This window comes from Durio zibethinus, chromosome 24, assembly GCF_047325235.1.
Source record: "Durio zibethinus cultivar Kanyao isolate XHJ-2024 chromosome 24, ASM4732523v1, whole genome shotgun sequence".
In the NCBI taxonomy this organism is placed as follows: Eukaryota; Viridiplantae; Streptophyta; class Magnoliopsida; order Malvales; family Malvaceae; genus Durio; species Durio zibethinus.
In genome coordinates, this window is record NC_143185.1 from 18,487,123 (window position 1) to 18,501,545 (window position 14,423).

Sequence of the window (14,423 nt, forward strand, 5' to 3'; positions counted from 1 at the left end):
TGCATTGATAAAAAATGATAATAATTTAAAATGAATGAAGAGAGAGATTTGCATACAAAATACCCAATGGTAAAGAAACACGTGTAACAATCTGGCTTCAGCTCATAGGCAGCAGCACATTTCCAACGAAAACCAGCCGTCAATCAACTTTGTTAAAATCATAATATAGCTGACATGGAGCGTTGACGCCACACCTTAGTCTTTACTCTCATCTCTAATCTTGTTTAACATTCCCAATTTCAATTCACTTTCCATCATTTTGCCATGATGGCGAATAATTTCCTAATACGACGTTGCTTTTAAAGCACCCAATGGAAAGTTCTTTTTCTTACCGATTTCAACTCTCTAAAGAACAAAACCCGACTCAGCGGTAAGCGGGTGACTCAGCGCTTTGATTCTCTCGCCCTTTTTCAGCGAAGAAAGAAAAAAGTGAAAAATTCGATCAAAAGTAGCTAAAGGCGCAAGTAAGTATAGGGTTTTTGGTGCCGGTGATCGGGCTTGGAAGATGGCGAGTCCGGTCACGCCGTGTACCAGTAGGGCGTTGTCTATAACGCCGGGGTCTAGGGTTTTGAAGAGTCCTCTTAGTGACGAAACGATCGGGAGGTGGCTCAAGGAAGCTGGATTCGATGAGGAATCGATCAAGAAGAGAGATAAAGCTGCTCTTATTGCTTATATTGCAAAGCTTGAAGCTGAGGTTTGCTTTAGATCTTTAAACTGCTTTTCTCAAATTTTTCATGGTTTTTCACTTTTTCTTTGCCCTTTTTTTTTAGGCTTTGTTTGATTGATGGTGCAATAGGTAAAATAGAGTATTAGTATATTGAAAGTTTAAATTGTGAAATGTAAAGGTGGCAACAAAAGAAAAAAAAAAGATAAATTCTTTTTTCTTTGTAGGGCGTTTCAGTTTGAGTTTTAAATCTCAAAGTCAAAATGAAAATCAAATGTATAAGTATATATATAAAAAAAAAGGTTGGGTAATGGAAGTGATCTTTAACAGATTTCAACATAAAAAGTTAATGGTTTTGTCTTTGGAAAGATTTTAGTCTGTTATATATAGAATTTGTTGCAATATTTGTGCCCATGTGATTTATGAGGTCAATTTTCAGTGTCAAGCTACCACATTAGGTCTTGAACATCGCTCTTGGTTAAAAGGTCTGTACTTCACTTAAATGCCATGCTAGTTGCATAATATGTGTTTTCCTTTTATGAGTTTTGATGGAGCAAACTTGATTCTTTTACCTCACTATCTGTTCGCACTATTTGATTGAGGTTTTGTTACTTCACTTAAATGCCATTCTAGTTGCATAATATGTGTTTTCCTTTTATGAGTTTTGATGGAGCAAACTTGATTTTTTTACTTCACTATCTGTTCATACTTCACTTAAATGCCATTCTAGTTGCATAATATGTGTTTTCCTTTTATGAGTTTTGATGGAGCAAACTTGATTTTTTTACTTCACTATCTTTTCACACTATTTGATTGAGGTGTTGTTACTTCACTTAAATGCCATTCTAGTTGCATAATATGTGTTTTCCTTTTATGAGTTTTGATGGAGCAAACTTGATTTTTTTACCTCACTATCTGTTCGCACTATTTGATTGAGGTGTTGTTCCCCCTTCTGGTACCCAAATGGTGGTTGATGTTGGGGTCATTTAAATGGCACCATTTAGTTCTTAACTTTGTAGGTTTGTAAGTGCTTTTAGGAACATTTATTGTCTGTTTGTTTTGTGGCTTCTTAGACTTTGTTTATTGTTTTTAGGCAGCCTTTCTCGGTTTCTGCTATTATTTGGTGGTTGAATACTATTCTATGTGTATATTTTTTTCATCTGAGGTTTTGCAATTGTTTGTTCCAAGGATGGCATATTATTGAGTATTGATCTTTACCTACCTTGATGGGTGAATGAAAGTTAAATGAATGCTTTATACAAAGGAACGGATAAGAGTGACGAATGATGGCAGTCTTGGTTTAGCATCTGATTATCATTGCATCATTTACAAGCTTCCATAAGTTCATGTTGTAAAGCTTCATTCATTTTCTGCTTCTTTCTACATAGCTTTCTAGCATTTTATTTATATATTTATTTATTCTTGTGTATAGCTCTTTGACCACCAACATCACATGGGCCTTCTTATATTGAAAAGAAAGGAGTTGGATTCCAAGTATGAGCAAATTAAAGCCTCTGCTGAAGCAAGTGAGATAATGCATAAAAGGGATCAAGCTGCACATCTATCTGCTCTTGCAGAAGCAAAAAAGCGAGAGGATGGTTTGAAGAAGGCTTTAGGAGTTGAGAAAGAATGCATAGCAAGTGTACGATTGCCATTTAAGTCTCTCTTCAATGTAGTTTTATTTATTTTTCACTTCTCTTTCACAATTATATGTTTCTTAGGACTTTGTGGTGGGGTTTCGTAGATTGAGAAGGCTTTGCATGAGATGCGTGCAGAATCTGCTGAAACTAAGGTTGCAGCTGAAAGTAGATTAGCTGAAGCACGTATTATGATAGAGGATACTGAGAAGAAGTTTACAGAGGCTGAGGCAAAGTTTCACGCTGCAAAGTCTTTAGAAGCAGAAGCTAGCCTCTTTCGACGCACTGCTGAGAGAAAGCTGCAAGAAGTTGAAGCACGTGAAGATGACCTTAGTAGACATATTGTATCATTCAAAAATGAGTATGTCATACACATTGCCTTTTCCTTCTTTATGTTGTTTGTACCATCATTTTCTTTTTCAGTTGTTTCTCTATTTTTTAGGTCCTTTCAGTTTGCAGTTTTTGGACATGCTCTTATTTGCGAAGAAGAACTACTTGTGCCTTATGTGTCTTCCTGTATTCATATGATTTAGTCTTCACGCTACTGGACTGCAATATGAATTAGGTCTTGGATTGAAAACTTACTATAAATAAGAATCTGGTAGCATGATAGCCTTTTAATCTATTTAAAATGTTTTTATGAGACAGACATGATTGAATTGCCTTTGCCGAAAGTGAACAAGTAAAACGTAATTGGGTTGGTCAGGGTGATATTGTGTGTATATTGGATATGCATGCTTGCTTGGCTGCATTTCTGCAGTTTGCTGATGATAATATAATTCATATAATAGTTTTCACCATGATGTCATATAGCGCAATCATGAGTCATAAATTTTATTTAAAAGTTTGGTTCAACGAGTCTCTTAATTATTTGGTTTCATGTTTTAGTTGTGATGCAAAGGAGAAAGAGATCATTCTTGAACGGCAATTATTGAGTGAGAGGCAAAAGATTGTACAACAAGAACATGAAAGACTACTTGATGGACAAGCTTCCTTGAATCGAAGAGAGGAGTATATTTTTAGTAGAACTCAAGAACTAAATCAACTTGAGAAGGAGTTGGAGGCTTCAAGAGTGGATATTGAAAAGGAACGTAGAGCTTTGAAGGATGAGAAATCCAACCTTGAGTTGGTTTTAGCTTCTCTGTCAAAAAGAGAAGAGGTTTGCATGTTACATTTTTCCATAACGGTTCTGCTTGGATGCACTTCCATGTGAATTTGATGCTTTTACATTGTGGAAAATCATATTAATTCAATTCCTCTTTTGTGCATGCAGGCTGTTATTGAACGAGAAGCTTTACTTAGCAAGAAAGAGCAACAGCTGCTTGTTTCTCAAGAAAAACTTGCAATCAAAGAATCTGTGAGTTACTTTGTCCTATACACTTTATGATTTTCAATTTTGTTTCTCTTTTATGGAAAAATTACCCTTTTCAATGAATAATGTAGGATGAAATTCGCAAGGTTATTGATAGTCATGAAACTGTATTGAGAACCAGAAAATCTGAGTTTGAGGCTGAGCTTGAAATGAAGCACAAAATGGCAGAAGATGAGATTGAAATGAAGAGACGAGCATGGGAGTTGAAGGAGATGGATATCAATCAAAGGGAGGATCTAATTTGTGAAAGGGAACATGATTTTGAGGTTCAATGGAGGATGTTAGGAGAGAAGGAGAAGGATGTGGCTGAGAAGTCTAGTCTCATAGATGAGAGGGAAAAAAATTTGAGTGCTTTTGAAAAGGAACTTGAGTTGGAGAAAGCATTTTTAGAAAAAGAAAAGGAAGAGATAAGTAAAATGAAACTAGAGCTGCAGAAGTCATTGTCTTCTTTGGAAGATAAAAGAATTCAAGTTGATTGTGCAAAGGAAAAACTAGAAGCCATGAGAAGTGAGACACGCGAATTATCAACTTTGGAATTAAAACTAAAGGAAGAACTTGACTTGGTTAGGGCTCAAAAATTGGAGCTTATGGCTGATGCAGATAGGTTGAAAATAGAGAAGGCAAAATTTGAAACTGAGTGGGAGTTGATTGATGAAAAAAGAGAAGAGTTGCGGAGGGAAGCAGCTTGTGTTCATGAGGAGAGAGAAGCAGTTTCAAAGTTTCTCAAGGATGAACGTGACAGCTTGAGACGAGAGTGTGGTGTGATGCGAAAGCAGCATAACAAGGATGTTGAGTCATTGAATTGTGAGAGAGAAGACTTCATGAGGAAGATGATGCTTGAGCATTCTGATTGGTTCAACAAGATTCAACAAGAGCGTGCTGAGTTCTTGTTGGGGATTGAAACCCAAAAGAGGGAGTTGGAGAATTGTGTTGAGAAAAGGCGTGAGGAATTAGAAGGTTCTTTGAAGGAAAGAGAGGAAGCATTTGAGCAAGAAAAGAAAAATGAACTTCAGCATATTAATGCTCTCAAGGAAAGAGCAGAGAAAGAGTTGGAACAAACTACTTTAGAAATGAGAAGGCTTGATGCTGAGAGAATAGAGATCAAGTTGGATCGTGAACGAAGAGAAAGGGAGTGGGCAGAGTTGAACAAGTCTATTGAGGAGCTTAAGGTGCAAAGGCACAAGTTGAAGCAACAGAGAGAACTATTGCATGCCGATAGAAATGAGATTCATGCTGAGATTGAAGAACTAAAAAAGTTGGGGAACTTGAAAGCTGCATTGGATGATATGACAGTGGCTAAACTGCAACACTCTGTTATTGAGCTTTACAGGCAGAAAGCATCTGAAAGAAAGAATCTGAAACAACAAACTGTCTTGCAAAATGCTGGATCTGGTTCAGATAAAAATATTGTTGTTGCCGACAATGGCCATGGATTCAACTCTCCAATGTCAAAACCAGCCGGTGCATCTCCTCCTAGCTCTGCCCGTTTTTCATGGATCAAGCGTTGCAGCGAATTGATATTCAAACATTCACCCAACGAGGCCCAAATTGAGCCTGAAGAAAGGTCCTTGGGGCTTGGAGAAGCAAAAGTGATAGTGGAAGTATCCTGTGAAGGTGAGGTGGTAAAAGGAATTCATGATTTGGAATCTGAAATCAAGAAAAATGATTCTGAGAAGACATTATTAGTTTTTGAACAAGGAATTCAAGCTGGAAGGAAAAGAAGAGTTGATGACTCACCGGCATCTGGTGCTAAGAAAAGGAGGCAAAAGAAAGATGCTTCTGTAACTGAAGAAGAGGATATTACTCTCAGGTATCCACTTCTGTCCTTTTATTCTGAATTTTTTGTTTTTAGCATGTTATTTAGCCTTGTATTGTTATTCTGATTATTTCTTGATGCACATAGCTCACTTTTGCTTATGTTGACATTTGTTTTTTTTTCAGTGTATGTTCAGCTGAACCAAATGCATCAGTGGATCAGCCTGCATTAATGTCATACAATCAGGGTGAAGGAGGGGCTGATGAGACCAATGTGCTGATTATTGATAAAATAATAAATATTTCAGAAGTAACCTACGAAAAAAAGACCGTTGATCATGATTCTTCCATTCTAGGAAACGGATACCATTTGCAGGATATTGTAGCAGAATCAGTGCAGGATATTCCTCAAAGTGGAGAAATTTGTGGTCATCCAAGTGCTACAGAAGGAGAGAATGGTGGATACGAGGAACCAGGAACGGTGAAAGAAGCACAGTTGGGGAACTTTTCTCAAGTTACTGAGCCCTCTCAGGTAAGGGCTGGTCATGCATGCCTATCTGCAAGTTCCTTTTTCTTGTATGCAGATGCTAGTGTCAACATTTTAGTAGGCTCTTACTTGCAATCTAAGTTCTTTGCTTTTTTCCCTTACCGTAGTTGTCTCTCCAGTTTTTTAACATTATCGTTTCCTGTTAATAGGCAAGTTAATAAATTTTCTCATAATGGGTTTTCAAGTTGATCAGGTATTTATGTAACTTCATCAAGTAGGAAGTGTTCCAGGCATTTTATTTAGAGCAAAATAGTCCGTGTTCTTGTTATCTATGTTTTTTTAATTTGATATGCCTCTTAACTAAATTTCCTTTTCAGATCTTATTTTGTATCCTTAAGGATCATGCAATTTTTTATTTTGTAGCCAATGGAGGACATGTCAGAAAGAAACGAAAGTGAACAGAAGCTTGAGGAAAATTTTGCTCCCAAACCTGATGACAATGAGAAAATTGGAATGAGGACAAGAAGGTTCAAGCAGCTGTAGAATTATAGTTTCTTTTGAGCTGCTACAGTTAATGAGCAGTGACGTTTAACCATTTTGCACAAAGGTACTCATCTCTTTCCTCTCTTGGGTAATAGTCTCGTCACTCTCGTCTCAAATTATGATAGATCGATATTGATAGAAGGAGTCTTCTAATTACTCTGTTTTGGTGTATTGCAGCATAACAGAAGTAGCTAATATAGACTTTGAAGGGATCAATTTGCGTTGCAGTAACTAAATATGCAACCGGTTTTAACTAGGATCTTGTTTGAAACTTGTAAATGCTTCCCTATCTTCTTCTTTTTCAGTGTGGGTTTGTCTGGTAGTTGGTTTATGTTATTATTCCTAGTTTCGTCGGTTGATGTATGATAGGTTTCGTTGAGAGTGTCTTCTACTGGTTTATGGCTTATATGATATGATGACAAAATTGGATTAGATTTTTCCGTAAGTGTTTTTAACTATTAAGTATATAGGTGTGTGGTGTTGGAAACTGATTCCGGATGGCTTGATGCTTTTGATTACCCCCAAATAACACACACACACACATATATATATATATATATATATATATATATATATAGCAAATGAGGAAACGCGGTTTGGTTTATTGAGAAACTGATTCAACAATGACTTTTAAAAGTTATGATTTTATGGTTGATTCTGTTGTCTTTTTTTTTTTTTTTGTGTTTTTATTTCACACTGAAAAGAATAAAAAAATCTAGGGCAACTAACCTGCTCGTTTAAATTGTAAATCAATCATAATTCAGGTAAATAAGTTGTTTAAATAATTAAAAAAAATAAGTAGGATTCAATGAGCAATTGAACTAAACTTCTAAAAAAAGGGATGTTTAGAAAAATAAATTGAGAGGAATGCGAGGAGGAAAGACTTCTGGAGAGAGAAAAAAACAAAGAAATCTAGAAAAAAATGACAAGAAAAACTTGTGGAGATGGAAAAAAAAAAGATAGAAGAGAGAAAATAAAATTAATTCTGGATATAAAAAATTGGATGTAACGTCAAGCCTAATTTGTTTGTATTAAATTTGGTAATTAAATGCTTTATGTGTTATTTCACTAATCGCCTTATTTTATTTTTAAGTAATTCAATTTAAAATATCTAAAAATATTAGTTAAAAAATATTTTTATTATTTTTTAGAGCGAAGACTAGTTTAGGTTAAATTTGATAAAGACAATAAGAGTATCCATGTCAGTTGGAGTCAGCCCTCTGGTGCCTGCAAACGCACACTTGAGCAACTTTTCCACCAAAGAGAAAAGAGGGAAACGGAGAAGAGGGAAAGAAAAGAGAGAGAGAATGGAGAGCAACGCCGTCCTAGCTAGTCTCCAGCCAAATTTCCTTCTTTGTCCTTCACGCTTTTCCCCCTCCTTTTCCGCTGCGGCCGCCACATTTCTTCCTCTTTTCTCCTCTCAACGCACGCGTTTCTGTCCGCCGCAATTTCTCAAGGTAACCTCACTTTTCCTCCGTCTTCTCAGTTCCCGTATTTGATTTTACTTATTTGCTCATACATTTCTTGTGCAGTTCCAGAAGCAAGTTTTAGTTTCTGCCTCCTTTCGAAATGTTAATGAAGCCAACTCTCCTTTTAGTGGTGCTGCTGTGTTGACCGATTCTTATAGGTGCCTGATCTTTGTTCTTTTACTCTCAAGCTTAAAATTTTGAAATTATATGATTAAATTGCATTAGATCTGCGTAATTTCATTGCTTTCTTTGTTTATTTATTTTTCATTAAGGCTCCTCTTTAGTAGCTCTTTTTTTTTTTTTCTTTTGCATATTTTAATCGAAGAACTTTTCTTTTTTCAAAGTTTTAATTTTGCTATAAAGTGAAAAAAAGGATAGCATTAGCAGCTGTGTTTGGTTATTGCTTTGTTTGGAAGATCTATCTTTTATTAATTATAAATGCTTTCTATGGTTTCAACTTTTTTTTTTTTTTTGCTTATGAAAAAAAAAGAAAAGTACTAAAAATTTGCATTTGGTTACAAAAATAAGCGACATTTTTCTCTAATTAAATTTTTTTTTGAACAACTCTATTTGAATTATTGCCTCATTTTAACTATTTGCTTACTTTCTTTTTTTCTCTATCAATTATTAGTTTCTACTTTGTGGCAATTTTTTTTATAAAACAAAAAACTAATAGCAAAAGGAACAATGATAAAGGGACTAAAATTATATTCTTGCCTTTGGTAATAAGCTGAAAAAGAAAAGTACCTAAATAAAATAGACTTCATTGTGTTTGACACTTTTGCATGACTAAAAAGGGTAATGTTTGGGTACATATGAAAAATGCTTTTAAAATTAAAAAAAAAATTTGACTTTTATGAGTAGCAAAAGCTTGTGCCTATGCCAATGGGGTTGGCGCAAGTGGTTAAGGTTTCGGACCTGGATGTAAAGCACCCAAGTTCGAACCCCCACAGTTCCCTATCGGTCGGCGATCTATGAGTCTGAAAAGTTCCAAAGGATCTGTAGAAATCCTCTTGTGGGTTGGCTGCTTACCCTGGCCTTGGAGATGGGTTAACCTCCCCTGCTCCTAAACTTTTTTGTGACCCAAAAAAAAAAAAGCTTGTGCCTTTCATTTACTTGTTTATTATTTTGGCTTAATAAAATTTGCATTTTGCTCTATTTGCTGTTGGCCGTTCCTTTATACCCAAGATGATTGCCTGTAAATAAAGCCATGTAGCTAAAAAGTTACCAATGCAATCAGAAATCGATCCGGTAATTTGGAAATTTACATAATGAAAGAAGCCAAGAGAAATGCCAAAATTCAAGCTAATAAGAAGTTAAATTTAATCTCTTTTTTAATTGGTTGAATATAAATGGGTTCAGGATAAAAGAAATAGGTTTTTCTATTAAAAAGCATCTCTATCCCCAGTATGATTGCTGGTTCCATTCCGTTCTAAATCTCTTTAAAAGGTGGAGAGATTTGGAAAATACTTATCTTATTTTCTTAAAAAGTTCTCTGCCTACAGATCATATTATGATATTGTTAAATTTCATCTGTTATTTTGCTTCTTTTGATCCTAAATGGTGTTTTTTTTGTTCTTCTATGTATTTTACTCAACTGAGTTGTGAATGCAGCAGTGAAGTATCTGAACTAGCTGATATAGAGTGGGACAATCTTGGGTTTGGGTTTATTCCTACTGATTATATGTATATGATGAAATGTACTCAAGGTGGAAACTTTTCTAAAGGTGAATTACAACGGTTTGGGAATATTGAATTAAATCCCTCAGCTGGGGTCTTAAATTATGGACAGGTCAGATTTCTTAACTTTCATGAGTGAATTTTGTTTTCAACTTTTGCTTAGATTTGATTTTGCTACTTACCCATTATGGTTATATGACGGTTGCTGTGCAGCATTCATACATCGATTTATTTGCAAATGCTTACAGATTACGTAAGTTATATACCGATATTATGTAACATGACCTCCTTCGCCACCTCCCCTCTAAAAAAGAAAAAGAGAGAGTTCATCATGCGTGATATCTGCTCTAAGATAATTTGCTGTTAGGACCCCCTTTAATTTTTCTGCGTAGAACTTATTTTTAATTTGTCTTTAAGCATCGTGATATAGCAGTTCTCTTTTTATCTCTCTCCTATCATTATGTTATGGTTTATGTCTGTAGGGATTATTTGAAGGTCTGAAAGCCTACAGGAAAGAAAATAGTAACATTCTTCTTTTTCGTCCTGAGGAGAATGCTCTTCGAATGAGGCTGGGTGCAGAGAGGATGTGCATGCCAGCACCCACTGTTGAGCAGTTTGTGGAAGCTGTTAAGGAAACTGTCCTGGCAAACAAACGCTGGGTAACTAATAACCTTGATTTGAAGTATGAGTTTGGATACCAATTGGCTTTACCTGTTTTATGAGTAAAGTTTTAATTTCTCGTTTCAGGTTCCCCCTCCAGGTAAAGGGTCCTTGTATATCAGGCCATTGCTCATGGGGAGTGGAGCTGTCCTTGGTGTTGCACCTGCTCCTGAGTACACCTTTCTTATTTATGTCTCACCTGTGGGAAACTATTTTAAGGTTTATTATCTCCATTGCTTGATTTTTTGTCATTCATAAGCTTAATCAAGTTTCCTTTTCTTTGGCCAAGCAAGAGGGATATGTTAGTTGTTTAATTTGTTTTAAAGTTCTTAAATTTACATACATACATACATACGTACGTACGTACGTACGTACGTACGTATAATGTAACGATGAAAAGGTTTGAAGTTATATCCCTATACATAACCTTGGAGGAAAATATTAGCATGACTTTGTATGCAATGTAACTTTATCCTGAAAGTAGTATAACACATTTGAATAGAAAAATGAAGTGCTACTTTATGTGGATATTTTTCCTACATGTTCTAATCTTTGTTGAGCCAGAGACTTGTTTACCATAAAGTATTATAATTTTACATACCAATATTTTAGAAAGATTCTTTTGGCCTTATGTTTATAATTACCATAAATTAGTAATCAATGAAGATGGTTTGTTGTTTTGTTCCGTATGAGATAAGCAACCATTCATGATTGTGCTATGTTAAGTCTTAAAATCCTTCTCCCTTCTACCATGTTCTTACTTAAATGAAGGTTCATAATATCAAGCTATTAACTTTCTGTTTGGCGGTGTAATAATTTGCATTAGGTTTACCCATTGGTATTCCTTCAGTTTCCTTATTGTGATAGTTTTGGCAAACCGTCATATGATGATTATTTGTTCACCATAATTTATATATGATTCCAGGAAGGTGTTGCTCCAATAAATTTAATTGTTGAACACGAATTGCATCGTGCCACTCCTGGTGGCACTGGGGGTGTTAAAACTATTGGGAATTATGCTGCGGTAAGCTAGCTTTCTGGTGCTTAGTGAATCCATTCACCGATATATTTGCCTCAGTTGAAATATTTTTGATAGTGAAACAATGAAACTCCTTAAATTTTCTGCAAGCTAATGCTGTCTTTTTATATCATGTATGTAGGTTCTGAAGGCACAATCTGCTGCAAAAGCCAAAGGATATTCTGATGTCCTCTATCTTGATTGTGTTCACAAAAAGTATTTGGAGGAAGTTTCCTCTTGCAACATTTTCATGGTGAAGGTATTATGGTCATTATTTGTTGGTAGTTCATATATATATATATATATATATATATTTATCAAGTTTTGTTGCGTTACTCATTTTTTCATATAGAGAAGAAGCATTAATCGGCAATCACCTTTTAAGCAGGATATTGCCCCTACCATTCTGCATTCTCACCCTTTTTGAAAATCTTGTTCAATATGTTCAACAGATATGTGTCTAAATATCGAAACTTCATAATGAAACTTTGCCAGTGGACCATGTTCTGTTGCCATGATCTCCTGGCTTTTATCTTCCCCCTGAATGTGTTCATGATGCACTGGAATAGAAAACTTCCCGTCTTTGTAGTTTGACATTCAACTACAAATTGGGGTACCATCGTTACCATAGTATCTTGACTTTGACCAAATGACTGCTACATATAGTTGTGTCACTATAGCCACTCGTTAAAACTTTTACTTTTACTATGATGTAGCTTCTTATAACCCATCTTTAAATCTAATATCTTTAAATACTTGTGTAGTTCAATTAATGTGTAAGGATAATTTGTTTAATCTTTTTACAATAAAATAATTGCTCTTAAATGATTTGAATAAAGCATCTGGAAGCTGTTCTGTTTCTAAGCTGTTGAAGAGTTTAGATTTCTGAGTTAAATAAGGCTTGTTTTAGATCTTTCTATACTTGACCATGGTCGATGAGCTAAAACATGTTGAGATAGTGTAATTGACACTAATGAGTCCATTCTTTTAACCTATAAATTTTGTGTTTTAAGGGTAATGTCATCTCGACTCCTGCGATAAAGGGAACGATCTTACCTGGCATCACAAGAAAGAGTATAATTGATGTTGCTCAAAACCAAGGGTTCCAGGTACTTGTTCTGTAATATGCCTTTTTCAGACATTTTGCCGAAATAATAGAGTTATATGTGATATGCACGTTGAAATAGTATTCTTTGTTGCCTGCATGTAAGAGTTCCTGGACATCAATGATTCAGGAATCAAAATATGGACTGTTTTTGTAGGAGCCCTATGGTTCTAAATTTACATGTTGGATCATGGAGAATGTCTTGTGTTTGGTTTCTGCAACTTGTGGATGCTGTTGTTTTAATGTAGATAATAGTTTTTGGTGTTTCTTGACTAATTTTTTGTTATGAAAGAATGTCTCAGAGTGGTTACCATCCTTTTCTTTTTCATATTTGTCACTTAGAATTACTTGTTAATAAAGTAATTCTATGACAGTGAACTATTTTTTCTTGTTAATAAAGTTTCTTCACTTAGCTATATCTTCTGAATAAGTTGGTAGGTATTCTGCAATACTCTATGATGGAGCCAGCTTTTTCCGCTTTTACATGGATGGTTTCCTCTGGATTGAGTTAATAAAATTTTTCAGTTTCATATTGTATGACATAATAATTGTAGCTTGTCTGCATCATTTTGAGTATGTAAGCAAGCTCCTTGGATCACTTGCTAATGCTCATTTACTGATTATGGAGGTTGAGGAGCGCCTTGTGCCAGTGGATGAGTTGCTTGATGCAGACGAAGTTTTTTGCACAGGGACTGCAGTAGTAGTGTCACCAGTTGGCAGCATTACCTATAAGGGTAAAAGGTAATTCCCTTTCCAGTTGAGTAAATGCTTTTGGCTCAACTTAATAATTTTGCTTTTTTTTTTTTGTGTTCTGTTTACATTTTCAATTTGTACTTGTCTCCAATTGTGGGAGATCGGGACTGTAGGCGTTAGTGTTTATTAGCTACTTTTTCAATGGATATTATTTTAGTAAATGGAATTTTAACATTCTAATTGTATGGAAAGCTAGGAGTGGCTGTAGTTGAGCTTTACATTTACAAGGACATTGAGTGGAGTAAAGCAGATAATTTTACGTTCCACAATACTGAATAGCCTTCATGTATAATTGCAGCTATTGCTGTAAATTTTAATAATTTTGAAAGCAAGTAGAATTGACTTGTTATTTCTTCGGATCAAGTCACAATTTTGTTTGTGAAGTAATAAAACATAGTTTTTGTACTTATGAGATATACAAAAGTTTTCATTCTATGATGGTAAACTTAATTCCCTTTTCCTTCAAATGAAAATAAAAGGGCTAGTAAAAATGCTTTGATTGAAGCCACTGGTAGCGGTGTAGTTGAAGCAAGACTTCCTGCCTAAATGCTGAAGTAGGTTGTCTATCTTCTTGGTTTTGCATTAAAGTTTTGACAAATTAAATTTATTGTAAAATTTTAACGTGCAGGGTTTCATATGGAGTAGATGGTTTCGGGGCTGTTTCACAACAGCTCTACTCCGTGCTTACCAGACTCCAGATGGGTTTTACAGAAGACAAGATGAATTGGACTGTTGAGTTGAGTTAGCATAATGTAGTCACATCTAGCTTTGCATGTTTCGACTCATGCAGCGGCATCACTGCGTCACAGTTAAAATGTTTTTTTTTTCTTTCTTTATTAATGAAGATATAGGGTTTTTTTTACTATGTTAGAATTTTCATTGTTTTGTCTTGAATGATGCACGATTACACAAGCATCTTGAATTTTTCAAGTTAATGAATCTTTAAAACTTCTTGTTTTGAAGCAAGAAACTGAGTTTATTGACCAATCCATTTTCTAGCTTGATTTGTTGAACTCAATAGGTCGTGTGCTATGGTTGTTTCCCACTAACTCGAAATAAAAGACACTTCGGCCTATGACGGGTGTCACGGATCTGGTAAGAGCTGGTCTAGTCAAGTCCATCCCATGCACCTACCATTATTGAATTGAAAAAGGATTACTAGTTCGCTAATTGCTTCTTTCCTTAATGTCATGTGTCCAAAAACTTTATGAAAAATTTCATCACTTGTTCGAGTTGACATTGATGCTTCCTCCCCAAACATGCTCCCTCTTTCTCTTCCA

General features: G+C 35.2%; 2 protein-coding genes across 5 annotated transcripts; both read left to right on the forward strand.

Annotated features, from left to right (window-relative positions):
• The first annotated feature begins 330 nt into the window (after positions 1-330).
• On the forward strand, positions 331-6,899 carry LOC111317032 (protein CROWDED NUCLEI 4-like). Of its 2 annotated transcripts, none has more exons than XM_022919338.2 (9): positions 331-694; positions 2,097-2,306; positions 2,386-2,662; positions 3,190-3,460; positions 3,575-3,658; positions 3,745-5,483; positions 5,615-5,960; positions 6,339-6,522; positions 6,636-6,899. In XM_022919338.2, the coding sequence occupies exons 3-8, from the start codon at positions 2,430-2,432 to the stop codon at positions 6,456-6,458; spliced, it is 2,793 nt and encodes a 930-aa protein (XP_022775073.1). In that variant the 5' UTR covers positions 331-694; positions 2,097-2,306; positions 2,386-2,429; the 3' UTR covers positions 6,459-6,522; positions 6,636-6,899. The 2 variants fall into 2 exon arrangements, with proteins under 2 accessions (XP_022775073.1, XP_022775072.1); XM_022919337.2 differs by having other exon boundaries at positions 2,409-2,662.
• Positions 6,900-7,624: 725 nt separating this feature from the next.
• On the forward strand, positions 7,625-14,141 carry LOC111317033 (branched-chain amino acid aminotransferase 2, chloroplastic-like). Of its 3 annotated transcripts, XM_089753902.1 has the most exons (11): positions 7,625-7,915; positions 7,991-8,085; positions 9,545-9,719; positions 9,821-9,860; positions 10,090-10,266; positions 10,355-10,486; positions 11,193-11,291; positions 11,428-11,544; positions 12,299-12,394; positions 13,019-13,131; positions 13,772-14,141. In XM_089753902.1, exons 3-11 carry the CDS (start codon positions 9,712-9,714, stop codon positions 13,887-13,889), a joined length of 900 nt encoding a protein of 299 aa, XP_089610028.1. In that variant the 5' UTR covers positions 7,625-7,915; positions 7,991-8,085; positions 9,545-9,711; the 3' UTR covers positions 13,890-14,141. The 3 variants fall into 3 exon arrangements, with proteins under 3 accessions (XP_089610028.1, XP_022775074.1, XP_022775075.1); XM_022919339.2 differs by lacking the exon at positions 9,821-9,860 and having other exon boundaries at positions 7,658-7,915; positions 9,542-9,719; XM_022919340.2 differs by lacking the exon at positions 9,821-9,860 and having other exon boundaries at positions 7,658-7,915.
• Positions 14,142-14,423: the final 282 nt, after the last annotated feature.